The following is a 16,633-nucleotide window of genomic DNA, read 5'->3' as shown; positions in this document are numbered from 1 at the left end:
TATTAAATAATCCTTTTGTTTTATTTGTATAACATAGATTGTAATAACAGTTTCAGTATATTGTGAGGTTATGTTCACGCCTTTATCTTGGAGAGTAATATCTTGGCTCCGGCTGTGGTCTGCTTCTTCAGCAGCTTGGCTTGGGGCAGGAGCAGGGTCTTCAGGGATTTCTGCACATCTTCGGAATTGTTCTCAAATATTATTAGTAGCAAGAAACAACCGCGATTTGTTGTTATCCAAGACTCCACCTGTAACAAGTTATTACATAATTAGAAACAGAGAAATTAAAGACATAAACCAAAGACACTGTGCAGAAAAGTAAAATTCGCTAAGGTTTGCAGCGCAGCCATTGTGGGAATTTTCTGCGCAGGTTCTTCGGTTTATGTGGATTGCTTACCGATTCCGACCCAGTATGGTACAAACAGTTATTTAGTTTACAAAGACAGTTGACAACCTCTGTGATTCTACTAATTAGAGATTTTTTAAGATCGACTATGAATTAGAGATTTTGTGTTCAAATCGTGGCATGTGCAGAATTGTGGTTACTCTTAGCCCGTCATCCCATGGGTCGGTGAGGATAAGGATTCGGCATAAATGCAAAAAGACCCTGCGCATAAAAGTTCTACAATGGCAGCGCTACAAACTGTAGAGGACTTTACTTTTACAATAGCTGCGCTGCAAACCGTAATGGGATTACTTTTCTGTCCAGGGTCTTACAGCACTCATACAAGTCATCTGTGAGAACTCCACTGTAAATACAATACTTCAACTTAAAGAAAGAATACTGACCACTTCTGGTGTGAGATTTGCGCACAGGGCCTCGCCGAGGGTGGGCTCCTTGCCTATGTTCAGCTTGTCCCGCTGCGCCAGCTTCTTGAGGCACATGTGTACGCCGGCGTGCTCGACTCCCTTCACCTCCTTGCCCTCCTCCTCGCTCAGTGTCCAGTCGGCGCGGCTCACGTGACGCGCCACACTCTCCAGGGCCAACTTCAGCTGCTCACCGCTCGCTAAACAACACAACATGTTTTTTATTTATTTTTTTGAATAACTTATATCGAATAGCCAAATTCGATGTAGGTATATTTAAAACGATAACATGATAAACGTATATAGCTCTGATGGGCTTATTTTTAAGGGTTGTTTTAACAAAATTGCGGAAAAAAATGTATATAACGTGGCCCAAAGTTTGCGTTACACATAGATATGTCTTTTTTATTTTGTTTTTTTAATAGACATTTACAAGGCATTCATATATTGAATTGCCATACTAGGCAACTACCCGTTTTATGGTGACCAATGCATTATACTTATTTTGAATGAAAGGTAAACAATACAAATTAAGAATTTGTGCCTTACTAATAAACGCGCTTCAAACCTTTAACAACTGATAACCAACCCTTAATGTAGGGTAAATTAATGTTTCTCAGGTGTACAAAATCTAAAACACGCCCATTAGTAAGAGGGTAAAAATATAAACATTAGCAATAGATGTAATTTTAATTTCTTCATTAAAATGCCTTTGTCCAAAACTAAAGGGTTAGAATATTATCTAATAAATTAAATTGAAATCGATAATTTTGTCTTCAATAATTAAACATTATGTGTTAAAAACAATGAATTACCTAATTTACTGAAGTTGGACGTATTATTAATATTATAGAGTATTTGGCCAATTAGTACCAACTCCGACAAGAGTCAAAATAGAAAAACTGCAAAACGATGATGTGAGAAGTAAGTATGTGAATTGTGCAGAGATAAGATTGAATGCGAAGGAAATGGATGGTCTAAGCATAGACGAAACATGGAACCACATAAAAGTGTGTCTTTATGAATCTGCTAGGGAGGTTTGTGGAATAAGTACGCAAGGTAGGAAGAAAGGTGATGCATGGTGGGATGATGAGATTAAAGCACTGGTCTCAGAGAAGAAGAAAGCATGGTTGTGTCTGATTGCGGCTGGCAGTGCTTCCAGCGAAGAGAAGTATCGAGCGAAAGAAGTATATAAGGAATGTAAGAAAAAGTAAGAGTTGGAGTGAAAGAACGAAAGAAACGCCTGGAAGAGGAAGAAGGAATGAAAATGACAAACCATTTCCAAGAAAACATTAAGTTATTTTGGAAAGAAGTCAAAAGGTCCCGGAGTGGCCCAGAAAACGGAAGCATGAAAGTGATAAAATCAAAAGATGGAAAAATGTTGACGAATGAGGAAAAAATAAAAGAGAGATGGATGAATTATTTCGAGGAAATCTTCGAAAGCGAAGTGAGTGACAGTGATTCCAGCGGCGAATCAGATATGAATGACGATGGAGTGAATGTTACCGAAATTAGCATGGATGAGATAGAAAGCTCGATTAAATGTATGAAGAATGGTAAGGCTGTTGGGTTTGACAATATTGCTGCTGTATATTTTAAAGGAGGTAGCCGTGTAATTCTCACATGGTTGTGCAATCTTTTTAATCAATGTTTAAAGGAAGGTTACACGCCTTTAGATTGGAGAAGGGCTGTGATCATGCCATTATACAAAGGTAAAGGGTCACGTATGGAATGTGGGAATCATAGGGCTATTAGCCTGCTTACTTCAGTTGGCAAGCTGTATGGTAGAATTTTGATTGAAAGAGTAAGAAAGGAAACAAAGGATAAAATATGGGATGTGCAAGGTGCTTTTATGAGTGGAAGGGGGTGCATGGACCAGATCTTCTCATTGCGTATGCTCACTTTTTTACTGCTCAAGTTTCTGGCAAAAAACCAGAAACTTTTCTGTGCCTTTGTAGATTTACAAAAAGCATACGACCGAGTCGACAGGAAAAAGCTATGGAAGGTGTTGTCCAAGTATGGAGTGAATACGAATCTGACTCAGGCAATTGCGTCTCTGTATGAGGGAAGCGTTGCATGTGTTAGGGTAAACGGTGGTTTTACGGGGTGGTTTGATATCACAAAAGGTGTTAAACAAGGCTGCGTAATGTCACCGTGGTTATTCAATCTATACATGGATAATTGTATGCAAGAATTGAAAGAGGTGGGATTGGGCGCGAATTTGAATAATTTGAAAGTATGTTGCCTGTTGTATGCTGATGATGCGGTGCTGATTGCTAATAGTATAGATGATCTACAGTCTCTCGTGTCTAGGATGAACGAAGTATGCATGAAGAATGAGTTAATGATGAATGTAAGTAAGTCTAAAGTAATGGTGTTTGAAAGAGAGAGTACGAAAACAGTGTGCAATATAATTGTGAATGGGGAATACTTGGAGCAGGTGGATGAGTTTGTGTATTTAGGAAGTATGTTTACGAGAGATGGGAAGGCTGACAGAGATATTGAAAGAAGGGTAAATGCAGGTAATGCCGTTAATGGAGGACTAAACGCCGTAGGCGCTAACAAAAAATTGTCCAAAGAAGCGAAGTTAGCAGTCCACAACGGAGTGCTGGTACCTACCCTGATGTATGGAAGTGAGGCATGGAACTGGCAAAGAAAGGATGAAAGTAGATTGAATGCTGTTGAAATGAGATCCCTGAGGCGTATGTGTGGTAAAACCATGTTTGATCGTGTGAGGAATGTGGAGGTCCGCAAAGAGTGCAAGGCTGATGTAAGCGTAATGAGTAAGGCTTCCTTCACACGGGACACTCTGTGTCCGGATTCTGTGTCCGGACTCAGAATCTTGAGCCACTGGGCACCCAAATCCGCGGGACACTGCAGGGACACGCTGTGGCTCTGACGTCATCCAAAACCATCCTTTTTATCTGTATTCTTCACTCGTCAGTCAACATGCTTGAGCCAGAGGAGATGGTTGCACTTGTATGTATAATTTCAAATTGTTTAAAAAAAAAGAAAATAAAACGTAAAAGAAAATTATGGGTACATCCAATTATATCCAGCAGACAGGGAAAAGGGATTTTTCATACTGTTTTTAATGATCTATTGGAAGACGAAAAAAAAATTTTCAATTACTTTCGAATGTCAATTTCATCATTTTTTGAACTGTATGAGAAATTAAGGATTCCGCTGACATTTCAAGATACAAATATGAGAAAATGTATCCCTGGAAAAGAGAGACTAGCTGTGACTATTCGGTAAGTAAAAAAACAAATACTTGTTTAATTTAAAAACTTATATTTTTATAAAATAATAAACAAATAGAATACTAGATACATAAGTATTGAAAACTGTGCATTAATTAAGTAGGGAAATTATAGAATCATCAGACTCAGCAGTCATTGGTGAGGGTGTACATGTAGACTGAAGAGATCTGTTATCACCAGTCTGTGAGTAGTGAACCATATTTCCAGTTTCATTAGAATAACCAAAAGGCGCAACTTGCGATTGATGAGGCACTCTTGCAGGATAATGAAAATTTGGAGGTGAATTCATAGGAAAAGATGGAAAATGTGTTTGTGTGGGAGGGAGGGGGGGGACTAGGTGCGTTATATTTTGCCAAAACTTGAAGGAGATCAGACTTAGCAAAAATTTTTTTATGTTCTGGAACAGATTTCAAATGGGCATGAAGTGAGAGCAAAAATAATTTATCATCATCTTCCTCGTCTTTCCGCAAACGTAAATTCATTGACTCCCTCAAAGTTTTGTTGAGAGCTGCTAATTGATCCCCGCTCTCAACCACATTTTGTTTCCTTTTTCTACTTTTACTTCCTGCAGAAGAGCTTTCGGGCTTATCTGTAGACGTCCCTGCCTGAGGATTAGTTGCAGCGTCGTCCTGAAGAAATTGTGTCGACTGCTCATCAGTTCCTTCGTCAACTGGTTCCAAACTTGATTCAGTACTACTTTTCTGAATGGCAGGTTTTAAAAAGCTTAGAATATCGAAATATACATAAGTTTTTCGGCTCGATGCTGCATCACCTGACTTACTTTGTTTTTGTTTTGCTAGTTCCCTTGAATAACTATTTCTCAGACTCTTCCACTTTCTTTGTATTTCAGCACCTAAAAAATATTGAATTTTGTTTACAATTATAATTAAGACATGTTTATACAAAGTTTAAACAAAATACTGCGTTTTGACGCAATCAATTCTTTTGTTTCAGATATTTGGCTGTCGGGTGTTACTTTTCGGACATGTTCTACACCTACAGAATTGGCTTATCAACAATTTCCAAAATTGTGCACCACACTTGTCTACTGATCTGGAATTTAAGATCTGAATGGATTCCTTTACCAACTGAAGAAAAGTTTAGGAAAATCGCAGAGGGGTTCAAGCGAAATGCCAACTATCCAAATTGTATAGGAGCACTAGATGGTAAACACGTTAGGATAATTAAACCCGCTAATTCAGGGTCTCTGTATTATAATTATAAAAAATATTGTTCAATTGTTTTACTCGCAGCTTGTGACAGCAACTATCTTTTTACTTATGTCGACATTGGATCGTATGGAAAGGATTCGGACTCAGGTATATTTCAAGAATCCCATCTTTGGCGAGAAATACAATCAAATACATTGAATATTCCTGCATCAGTAGCTATAGGAAGTAATCAAAATGAAAAAATTCCATTTGTTTTTGTAGGAGATGAGGCATTTGGTTTATCTAAACATGTTATGAGACCTTATCCTGGAAAATGCCTAAGTGTGAAGAAAAGGGTGTTTAATTACCGTTTAAGTAGAGCACGAAGACATATTGAATGTGCCTTCGGAATACTTTCCAATAAATGGCACATTTTTCACCGGCCGATAAACGTAGAAGTAGATTTCGCTAATTATATAATTAAAGCATGCGTTGTTTTACACAATTTTATAAGAACAAGAGATGGGTTTAACTTTGATGATACCCTAACCTGCCCAGGGTTATTAGATATTCCAGATGAACCCGACAATGGTAACCGCCGGGTGCAACCAATGAAAATCAGAGAATCGTTTGCTGACTATTTTGTTGGTGAAGGGAGTTCGCCATGGCAGAACAACAGAATTTGACTATTTTTGTGTATTTTTATATATTTACTTTGTAGCAGTGACGATTCCACTGCTGACTTCCTCGAGCGAACGAACATCACTACCATGCTCCCACGTGACCTTGGACGGCGGACGCGAGGTGGCGTAACGCATTTCAAGGAAAGAAGATAGAGTTTTAATCTGGCAGCCAGCAGGACGACATTACCAACACACTACGAGATGGATTCGGGGAACCGGCCCAGAGTACTCACGCAAGGAATCTACTTCAACCTACGTAATGTAGTTTAATTCTTTAATCATGGTTTATCCTTAAATTAGCTATTTCAAGTTTTCCTGTTTATCTAAAAAATAGGATGGCGCTCATAATATATTTTCAGTTTAGTTTCATTTTTAAATAATTATTACGTGACAATAACTTCGTTTACGTGACCTTGTCTCTTCGAGGGAAGGCACGACCCTGTAGATATAATATTATTCTTCACCCATCTTAATCATGATTATTAATTTATGAATCTATTTGTTTATAGGAATAAATCTTTATCTTACTAATAAGAGTTTTCATTATGTCTCATGCTCTGGTTGTTTCCTTATTTTATTCGCACATGTTACACATATTATACAAACACATGTAGCGAGCATTAAGCTAAGAATTACATTTATTACGCCACATTTTGGCGCATCAAGATAGTTAATAGTATTAACGGTACATTTTTGGCGCCCAACGTGGGGCACGAACCCACGACCCTGAGATTAAGAGTCTCATGCTCTACCGACTGAGCAAGCACTTCTCCTATTTTAGGATAATTGCTTGACAAGATAATGATAATAATTTATAAATTTATCATAATGATTATAACTTTTTTTTCCTTCAGAAATCAAAAATCATTCTTTATTTTTGAATTTTATCATTTTATTATATACCTTTGGTATTGAATTTACAATTTTCTTGAAACTTTATATGTTCTGTGTCTAATGATTGACAGTTTTTTCAATTGATTTTGAATATTTTAAATTTTGAGTATGATAAAAATTTTTAATTAAAATTTAATTTTGGATTAATATTTGTGAATAATCTCGGGAGTTGATATAATATTTCGGTTTGGTTTTCTGGTCTTATTATTCATACTTTGCAAAAAAAAAAAAGGTTTTGTGTACCTGGGTTTTTCCTTCTATTTTAGAATTTTTTCCGTGATTTTGTAACATATTTTCTATTTTGGGTCAACATATTTTAACTTTTGGTAGGTTTATACAACTTGAATATTAACATTAATTTTGATGTTTTATAACTTTAGTTCATTTGCGTGTTTGCATTTCACATTTGTTGAGGTCAAATGTTTTATAGGGTTCATTCATAGGTAACCTTTTGATTTGCTTCTTTATAATAATGCTTATATTTTCATAAACATAATTAGCAATGTTTTATTGAGTAGTTCATTCTTGCGGATAAACCATAAAGGTAGGCAGTTTTAATCTGGCAGCCAGCAGGACGACATTACCAACACACTACGAGATGGATTCGGGGAACCGGCCCAGAGTACTCACGCAAGGAATCTACTTCAACCTACGTAATGTAGTTTAATTCTTTAATCATGGTTTATCCTTAAATTAGCTATTTCAAGTTTTCCTGTTTATCTAAAAAATAGGATGGCGCTCATAATATATTTTCAGTTTAGTTTCATTTTTAAATAATTATTACGTGACATTAACTTCATTTACGTGACCTTGTCTCTTCGAGGGAAGGCACGACCCTGTAGATATAATATTATTCTTCACCCATCTTAATCATGATTATTAATTTATTAATCTATTTGTTTATAGGAATAAATCTTTATTTTACTAATAAGAGTTTTCATTATGTCTCATGCTCTGGTTATTTCCTTAATTTATTCACACATGTTACACAACATTATACACACACATGTAAGCGAGCATTAAGCTAAGAATTCCATTTATTACGCCACATTTTGGCGCATCAAGTTAGTCAATAGTAATTACGGTACATTTTTGGCGCTACAACGTGGTAAACCTATAGTAAACTTAGTTAATTTATGTCACATTTTTCTGGGTATAAATTTTTTTTTATTGCTACATTGAGATTCTTGTGTGGGTGCTTTGGTCCCGTCCGTTTCGTTTTGTGTTGGTAAGCATGTCTTTGTTATTCAGTTTATTACGCTCTAATCCTGCTTGTTTCAGATTGAGGCTCAAATTTTGTGTTGTAGTAAATAATATGTCACCATTCGGCTAAATACCTACTTTATTTAGCTCATTTTGAAATATTTGTGTTCCCTTGTCTTACTTTGAATTTTAAATTCATATCCCTTCAACTTATATTTATTCAAAAGATAACTTGGAGCAATTGTCATCATATCACTGCCATTATCGTAATTGTTTTTATATAATTTTATTTATGCATTATAGCGGTTGTCTTAATTTATTGGATGAATTACGGCCGGCGGAGTATTATTATTATGTGCCATCGTAGGAATCCAATATACCTACTGCCTATTTCACTCTAATTGCGGCCGGTTGGAACAATACATTGCTACGAGATTTTGTAAGTTGATTTCACATTGATTTATTCTCTCTTATTGTAATTATCATTTTGGTAATTTGAAATGGGATTGTTTTCTAATTTTGGGGTTCAATTTTGTTGCAATCATCTCGGGAATAAAATTTGCTTTTGAATGTTATGCTACTCAACATTTTTATATTGAGAGACGGGGGGTCGATGTCACTAATATTTTATTACAGATTTAAGCACGGGTTTTAAGTTTGATTGAATTAATTATTGGATGTAAATGGTATTTGCTTTCTTAGTATGATTGAGGTTATTGTGCAACAAATTTTTCAAAATGTTGTTTTAAAACTATTATTGTTTTACCTTCATGTTACAATTGTTACAAGTTCATAAAATTTTGTCATGCGACACCAGTAACTTCTACGATTTTGGGAATATTATTTCATACCTTCTGTTATGATTCTGTAAATTCTAATTATTGTCAAAAATTTTTGCTTTCACGCGTTCAATATTTTATTTTATTGCAGCATATTTCTTCAATGCTTTCTAATAATTTACTGAATACCTGCTTTGATTTTATTTTACTTTTGAAATGAAATTTAATTTCTTAAAAAAAAAAGAAAAAACTTGATTCATCGTAACATATTAATATGGATTTATATGTCAACTTCTTACCATAATTTATTTCAGGTTTCGGTGTTTCATTAATTTTTTATGCAATATTTGCTTCATTTTAATAAATTCTATTTTTGCGACTTAAGATTAACATAATATTATAACGGTGTTTCGATTGCTACAATATACAATTAAATTTTATTTCGGCTTATAATATAAAATAATTACTACCTGACTGTAATTTCGTATTTTATCACATTATTGCGATTAATGTCACAAAACGTTATGTAATTTTTTTTCGTTTCGAGATTACTATATTTCATATTTTCTAAATGACTTTTAACTTCATAAACCACTCAAGTTTATTATATCTTACGGACATCTTTTGTAAACTTAAATTGACTTCTTACAACTTTGCTTAATATTCTTATCAGAATATATTTGAAATATTTAATAAAAAAAAAAAATAAACATGGGAAATTTTTTTTTTTTTCTACTTCTTTCCTTGGGAATCCTTCTTTCGGGTTTTGGAATAATCCTCATTTTGTTTCATGGAAGTAAATTATTTATAATTTTATTTGGGAATGTTTTTTCCTTTCATGCATTTCGAAGTTAAACCTTAATTTTGCTTTATTATTTAAATGCGTCTAATCATGCTTTTCAGCGTTGCTGGGTTCCTTCACATTGCCGTTGGATATGAGACGTCAAGTATTCAATGGGAATAATCAAGGTCCAGTTTATCATTATCATCATGGATAAGAGGTCATATTAAATACTTTATTTTATAGTTTTCGGTTGAGTTGTTGATTGCTTTTACTGAAGTTTTGTATATAGTTTGTGTTAATTTCTTTGGAATCTATCAATAACTTGGATTGATGAATTATTTAATGGGAATTTATTGGCATCTTGCTCTAGGTTAAACGTTTTGAATTATTGTCGGTTCCTTTCAATTTACCATGGCTCACGTATTTTGATTGCAATTGCGTTAATTTCAAATTTTTAACAATTACTAAAATCTTAAATCTTTCACAGGCATAATATTTTTAGGAATAGTTTTGAGGGGTTAAATCATGGGTTATTTGGAAACCTTTATCCTAATGTGTGTTACGAGTGATAGGTGCTGTTATTACCTGTAATTTACATATTACATATGTTGGTTAGTCTCGAGGGGTTAAATTGTAAAACAGTTTATTTTTAAATTCATGTTAATTTGCTTTAATAATCTGATAGCGTTTCATTTACAAAAGCGCATTGCATTTGAGACGGCATATTATTTTATTATGAATAGTTATCATAATGTACTTTGATTTTTGGGTGCTGATTTGAAGAGGATTATTTTTCTAAAACTTTTGGAGATTTAAGTTAACTTTTGGGGTTATATTTCTATGTTATAGCGCTTTCTTTGGGGTTATCTTATTAATTACTGTGGGAATTTAAAGGCTATACGAATCTAATGTAATTTATTTTATTCAGAAATTAAAACTTTTGTTAACTCATCTTGTTGCAAATATAGATGTCGTTAATTGGGTTTATTATTTGGCTGTTATTGAGAAGGAATTTTATTTTCTACACTACTTTGCGTATTTATCATTTTCTGTTAGTATGGCTTCCGTGAAGGGTTATTAAATTCATACAAGAAATGATTGGTTTATATGTTGCATATTTAAATTGAATTGGTGGGTCATCATGGCTTTGTTATAACTTACCTACTCTAGGGATTTTTTTTAAAAGGTTATACAGAACTTTGTTTGAGCAGCAAATTTTATTTTTTTGCTAAGATAAGAAATCTATTATAACTTTCTTCCTTCGTTCCAATTTCAACAGGAGTGGTTGAATTCTCAATGATTTAATTTTTTTTTTCATAAATTATAAATTCAATTTATATTAATTATTTTGAAGACAAACCTTTACTAAAGTATTATTTCGTTTCACAGCAGTCGTTTGGTTGTACATACCTTATTATGGGATTTTTATTGTAAATCGGATTACAGTTGGTTTCGTTATTCTACGAGCATTTAGGTAAATTTTATAATGCGTTGGGATTCAGTTCATTGAATTATTATTATTATTATATACACAGTTCTCGGTTCGCGGTGCATTCGCTAATGACATTATTATAATTACATACAAGTACATATACGTCGGGATTTATACTTTTTTACTTTCATTATCATGTTTTATAGTTGGTTCGAGTCTATGAGTACCTTGGATAATAATTTACTTTATCAATTAGTGTTTGCTTGTATTAATACACTCTGTCATTTAGAATTACATAATTGGGATTCAACATTTATTTTATTATAGATGACACACCTTGCTTAGTTTTTTTAAATAATATTTCTTACGACAAGATATATTACCTACTCATCGTTGTAATGTTTTATACACAATCTTTCGGTATACAAATTTATTCTACGGTTTATCTCGGATGCTGTTAAGTTCATATTAACATATTTAACTATTTAATAATTTTCTTCGGCACTTTAGTTTGCAATTATTAAACTTTTATCAACTTTTTATTGTTGGATTTTTATGGAACTTTGATACTGCCTAGTTGTTGGCATAAGTTGGATACTATTTTACGGGAACACAAATTTTCTTTCTCTTAGTTGCAAGTATACTTTCAACTGTTTCATGTTGGTTTTCATGGAGAATTATACAACTATAAGTTGTTTTGATGTTTTTGGTCGGTTTCTGAACAAATAGAAGCTGTCATCGATGTTCATATACATCTAATACTTCGTTTTTTTTTCATTTTTAGAACGGTTACATATTGTTTACTTTTCTTTTTCGTAAACTTAAAAAGAAGAGCATTTGTCTTTTCCGGTTAAGAGGGATGCGATATTTTTTAAAAAGAGCACACATTCGATGTTCATATATGAACACGAATATGAACTTCGAATGGATGTTTTGTGTTGTCTTGTTTTGTCTTGTCGTTATTGTAATTGTCCATGGGGTAATTCACGGCTTATTTTTCGGATTTCAACTTTAAGCCTCGTCTTTAATTTTGGTGGAAATTATTTCACTATTTTTATTCTTGTCTTGCAGCGGGACGATATTAACGCGTGACATGTTAGTTTTCTAATCCTCTGAGCACGTTGTTTAATTGTTTTCGCGTTCCATGCTTTAGTTCTAGGGCCTCTGAGTTCGCAGCACAATTCTTTTGGAATTGATCGTGGAGATTAGATGTAGGATGTAGGTAGTTTCCTAGTCTTTCTCATCCGCAGGAAGAGAGAGGAACCCTTGGCGTAGATGTATTTCCTATGATGAGGGTAGGTCTCTTGTCCTCCGCAAATAAGATATGTATTTTGAAGTATATAGCGTTATGTCCAGGAATTTTCCGGGTTTTCCATCTCATTATGAGGTTTTATATGGATTGGTTGTTCAAGTGATATTTGTTCAACAGTAGTTTTATTCAGCAATAAGACGTTTTGGGTATTTTATATAACGCATACGTTATTCTGGAAATTTATTTCAGGACTATATGAGTTCTGGGTTTTTCCGGTTTTCCTTCTCATTCGAGGATTTATATGGATATGTTGGGATATATCTAGTTCAACAATCGTGGGGTCTTTTGTTCTGATAATTTTATTTTTAAATATAAAGTTTTTGGGATACTTTTTTCTGTTTTGAAATATATACCGTTTGGTATGTTAATATACAACAATTATGATGTCTTGAACATATACGTTCATTCGGGATATTATCAGAGCAATGTTTATGTTTCATGTTTTTCGTGTTCACCTTCTTAAGCACTTCTCCTATTTTAGGATAATTGCTTGACAAGATAATGATAATAATTTATAAATTTATCATAATGATAATAACTTTTTTTTTTCCTTCAGAAAGAATATCATTCTTTATTTTTGAATTTTATCATTTTATTATATACCTTTGGTATTGAATTTACAATTTTCTTGAAACTTTATATGTTCTGTGTCTAATGATTGACAGTTTTTCAATTGATTTTGAATATTTTAAATATTGAATATGATAAAAATTTCTAATTAAAATTTAATTTTGGATTAATATTTGTGAATAATCTCGGGAGTTGATATAATATTTCGGTTTGGTTTTCTGGTCTTATTATTCATACTTGGAAAAAAAAAAAAAAATAAAAAAAAAAAAAGGTTTAGTGTACCTGGGTTTTTCCTTCTATTTTAGAATTTTTTCCGTGATTTTGTAACATATTTTCTATTTTGGGTCAACATATTTTAACTTTTGGTAGGTTTATACAACTTGAATATTAACATTAATTTTGATGTTTTATAACTTTAGTTCATTTGCGTGTTGCATTTCACATTTGTTGAGGTCAAATGTTTTATAGGGTTCATTCATAGGTAACCTTTTGATTTGCTTCTTTATAATAATGCTTATATTTTCATAAACATAATTAGCAATGTTTTATTGAGTAGTTCATTCTTGTGGATAAACCATAAAGGTAGGAAGTTTTAGCTGTAGAGAACTTCACTTCAAGCTGTTGGTCATCATCACCAGATTATCTTCAACTAAATGGAGCATCATTTCATATCGACCTATTTATAGTTGCCTTGAATGGGCAGAAGGATTCTCTCATGCATTTGGATATTGTCAAAGAAGTTCTTCAACTACATGGAGCATCATTTTCATATCGACCTACTTATAGTTGCCTTGTATGGGCAGAAGTATTTTCTGCAGCTGGTGCATCTGTTATATATACCTCTTCAGTGGGCCACTTTGGGTCTTTAAGTTATATGAAGAAATCATGATCTGAGAGATTCCGGCAAGATTATCTACGGGCAAGTCTCACTAGCCAAGAAGGTTCTCTTCAGGAGGTGCCAGGTGGACCTCATTATTTCCAGGAGGAAATATTTTCTTTTGGTGAGGGGGTAATGTAGCAGTGACGATTCCACTGCTGACTTCCTCGAGCGAACGAACATCACTACCATGCTCCCACGTGACCTTGGACGGCGGACGCGAGGTGGCGTAACGCATTTCAAGGAAAGAAGATAGAGTTTTAATCTGGCAGCCAGCAGGACGACATTACCAACACACTACGAGATGGATTCGGGGAACCGGCTCAGAGTACTCACGCAAGGAATCTACTTCAACCTACGTAATGTAGTTTAATTCTTTAATCATGGTTTATCCTTAAATTAGCTATTTCAAGTTTTCCTGTTTATCTAAAAAATAGGATGGCGCTCATAATATATTTTCAGTTTAGTTTCATTTTTAAATAATTATTACGTGACATTAACTTCATTTACGTGACCTTGTCTCTTCGAGGGAAGGCACGACCCTGTAGATATAATATTATTCTTCACCCATCTTAATCATGATTATTAATTTATTAATCTATTTGTTTATAGGAATAAATCTTTATCTTACTAATAAGAGTTTTCATCATGTCTCATGCTCTGGTTGTTTCCTTATTTTATTCGCACATGTTACACATATTATACAAACACATGTAGCGAGCATTAAGCTAAGAATTACATTTATTACGCCACATTTTGGCGCATCAAGATAGTTAATAGTATTAACGGTACAACTTCAAAATGTTGCATTTATTTAGCCCACATAATTTCACTAAGTAGTAAATTAATTTATGCACATAATTAATTTTAAAAAATGTTTCTTTCTTTACTTATAATATTCCTGATGTAATTTTCATTTTATTATTAAAGTTTATTTACTTATATTGAAATAAAAAATCAACAAAAAAGTGTACAATTATTATTACTTACTTTTTTCCACTTTCTTGTCTTGTGGGAGTTCCTCAAAACCTTCTTCCATCTCAACAAAAACTTCCAGCCAGCACTTTTGCTTAACTATTTTATTGCTGTATTCAGCTAAGTTATTATCCCAGATCGCTGGTCTTTCCCGAACCATTTCAATGAACTTTTCTATATCGAAACTCGCCATAATGTAGAAATAAAATAAATAAAATGAAAACAAAATAAATATATAACAGAGAAGCGAATGAAGAGTTGTGTCCCGTGTGAATGCTCTCATAGAACTGAATGTAGGAGAGGGGCCGAGAGAATCAGACAGTGTCCCAGCCACCGCCAATCGGGACACCGACGGGACACTGCCGGGACACAGAATTCAGCGCCACCACACGCTGAATTCTGTCTGAACGCTCCCATCTACTTCTATATCGAGACGGTGGCTTGGGACACAGAATCCGGACACAGAGTGTCCCGTGTGAAGGAAGCCTAAGATTAAGAAAGGGACGCTTAGATGGTTTGGGCATGTAGAGCGAATGAGCGAAGATAGGAGTGTAAGGAGGATATATGATGCAAATGTGAATGGTAGCAGAAGTCGGGGACGCCCGAGGAAGACATGGCACGATCAAGTGAATCAGATACTCGAGTCGGGCCATGTCAAGAGTCAGAATAATAGAAGAGTATATATGAGACGATGTATGAATGTGAATGAAGCAAGGAGTGTGTGCCAAGACCGAGTTGTTTGGCGGTCCGTCCTCTCTGCCTACCCTTGCAGGGAAACGGCGTGATGGTTAGTTAGTTAGTTAGTATTTGGCTGCTCTCTCAAAGTTGGAATGTTTCAACCTCCCTTCAATTAGATCAACAATCAAATGTGACTGAGTTTGAAACATTCCAACCAAAATCAATTACAATGGACTTATGCCAGGTCCAGATGTTCAGTTAAATTAGTCAGGTCTGCCTATACAGGTTGCCTGGACAGGTAAGCCTGACCGTATGGGTGAAACTGCGCAGTTACTTTAACCTGTGCAGGCGGCTGGACAAAATTAAAATTCTTATTTCGACCTGCACGGGTGTGACAACTATGCAGGCAAACTGGAGTGGAGTAGGAACCATACATGAGGCATTACTGTAATTGAATAGAATGTGTTGTGAGACTCACCAGCCTTCAGTATGGCCACTGTGAGCAGGCCCAGGGCGCCAGAGCTCAGCCAGAATGCGGGGTCAGCCGTGAGAGCCTCCAGGAGCGAAGGCAACGAGGCGGCCAGCAGCTCCGTAGCTCGCTGCGGCGCTGGCTTCTTGCTGCCACCCGCAGTTGCCCCCGCCGTCAGCCATGAGCACAGGTGCGGGTGGAAGTAGGCCGGGTCCAGGGGAGCCACCAGCCACAGGAGCACCTGGTAACATAACAACATATTAAAGTAAGTTCTTCATGCACTGGCCAAATATTGTACTAGGATACAGTGCAACCCACATTAGAAGTTTTGGTTTTCGGTTCCTTGAGAATTGATAATTGACTGAGCGTAGCGAAGTCCTGTTTTTTCTCTACTGTTTTGCATTTAGTCTGTCTGCAAATTTGTTTGTAAATTCGAAAATCTGGTGCATTAATTTTGTTATTCAAGCAAGTCTTAGAAAAAAGAATGTCAGTGGTTTTTCTTTGGACAAATGGTAAAATTCCTTAATTGAAATAAAAAACGGTTTATAATTAAGTGGGTAGGTATTTAAGTATCTACTTACAAATCTTATGATTTCAGTGGAAATCTTGGTTTTGATTTATTAAATACCAGCTGATGTGTACCCGGCGTTGCTTGACTTTTCTCTAATATGTATGTATAAAGTTTGTATATAAAACCTTCCGGAAGAAATTCTCTAAATGATAGTGAAAACCCTATCAAAATCCGTTGCGTAGTTT

General features: G+C 34.7%; 1 protein-coding gene across 1 annotated transcript in view; it reads right to left on the bottom strand.

Annotated features, from left to right (window-relative positions):
- Positions 1–17: 17 nt before the first annotated feature.
- Positions 18–16,633, bottom strand: part of peng (Pumilio and CPL domain-containing protein penguin) — a 28,924-nt gene continuing 12,308 nt past the window's right edge. The window contains exons 7-9 of the mRNA XM_089638402.1: positions 15,887–16,118; positions 790–1,007; positions 18–248 (exon numbers count right to left, since the gene is read on the bottom strand). Coding sequence (XP_089494528.1) covers positions 75–248; positions 790–1,007; positions 15,887–16,118 — 624 coding nt within the window. The 3' untranslated portion in view covers positions 18–74. The remainder of the gene's footprint in view (positions 249–789; positions 1,008–15,886; positions 16,119–16,633) is intronic.

Source organism: Hesperophylax consimilis, chromosome 12 (assembly GCF_061612785.1).
Source record: "Hesperophylax consimilis isolate HC1 chromosome 12, BYU_Hcon_1.0, whole genome shotgun sequence".
Taxonomy (NCBI): Eukaryota; Metazoa; Arthropoda; class Insecta; order Trichoptera; family Limnephilidae; genus Hesperophylax; species Hesperophylax consimilis.
The sequence above is the reverse complement of the archived record's forward strand: the minus strand, read 5'-3'. Positions and strand labels throughout refer to the sequence as shown.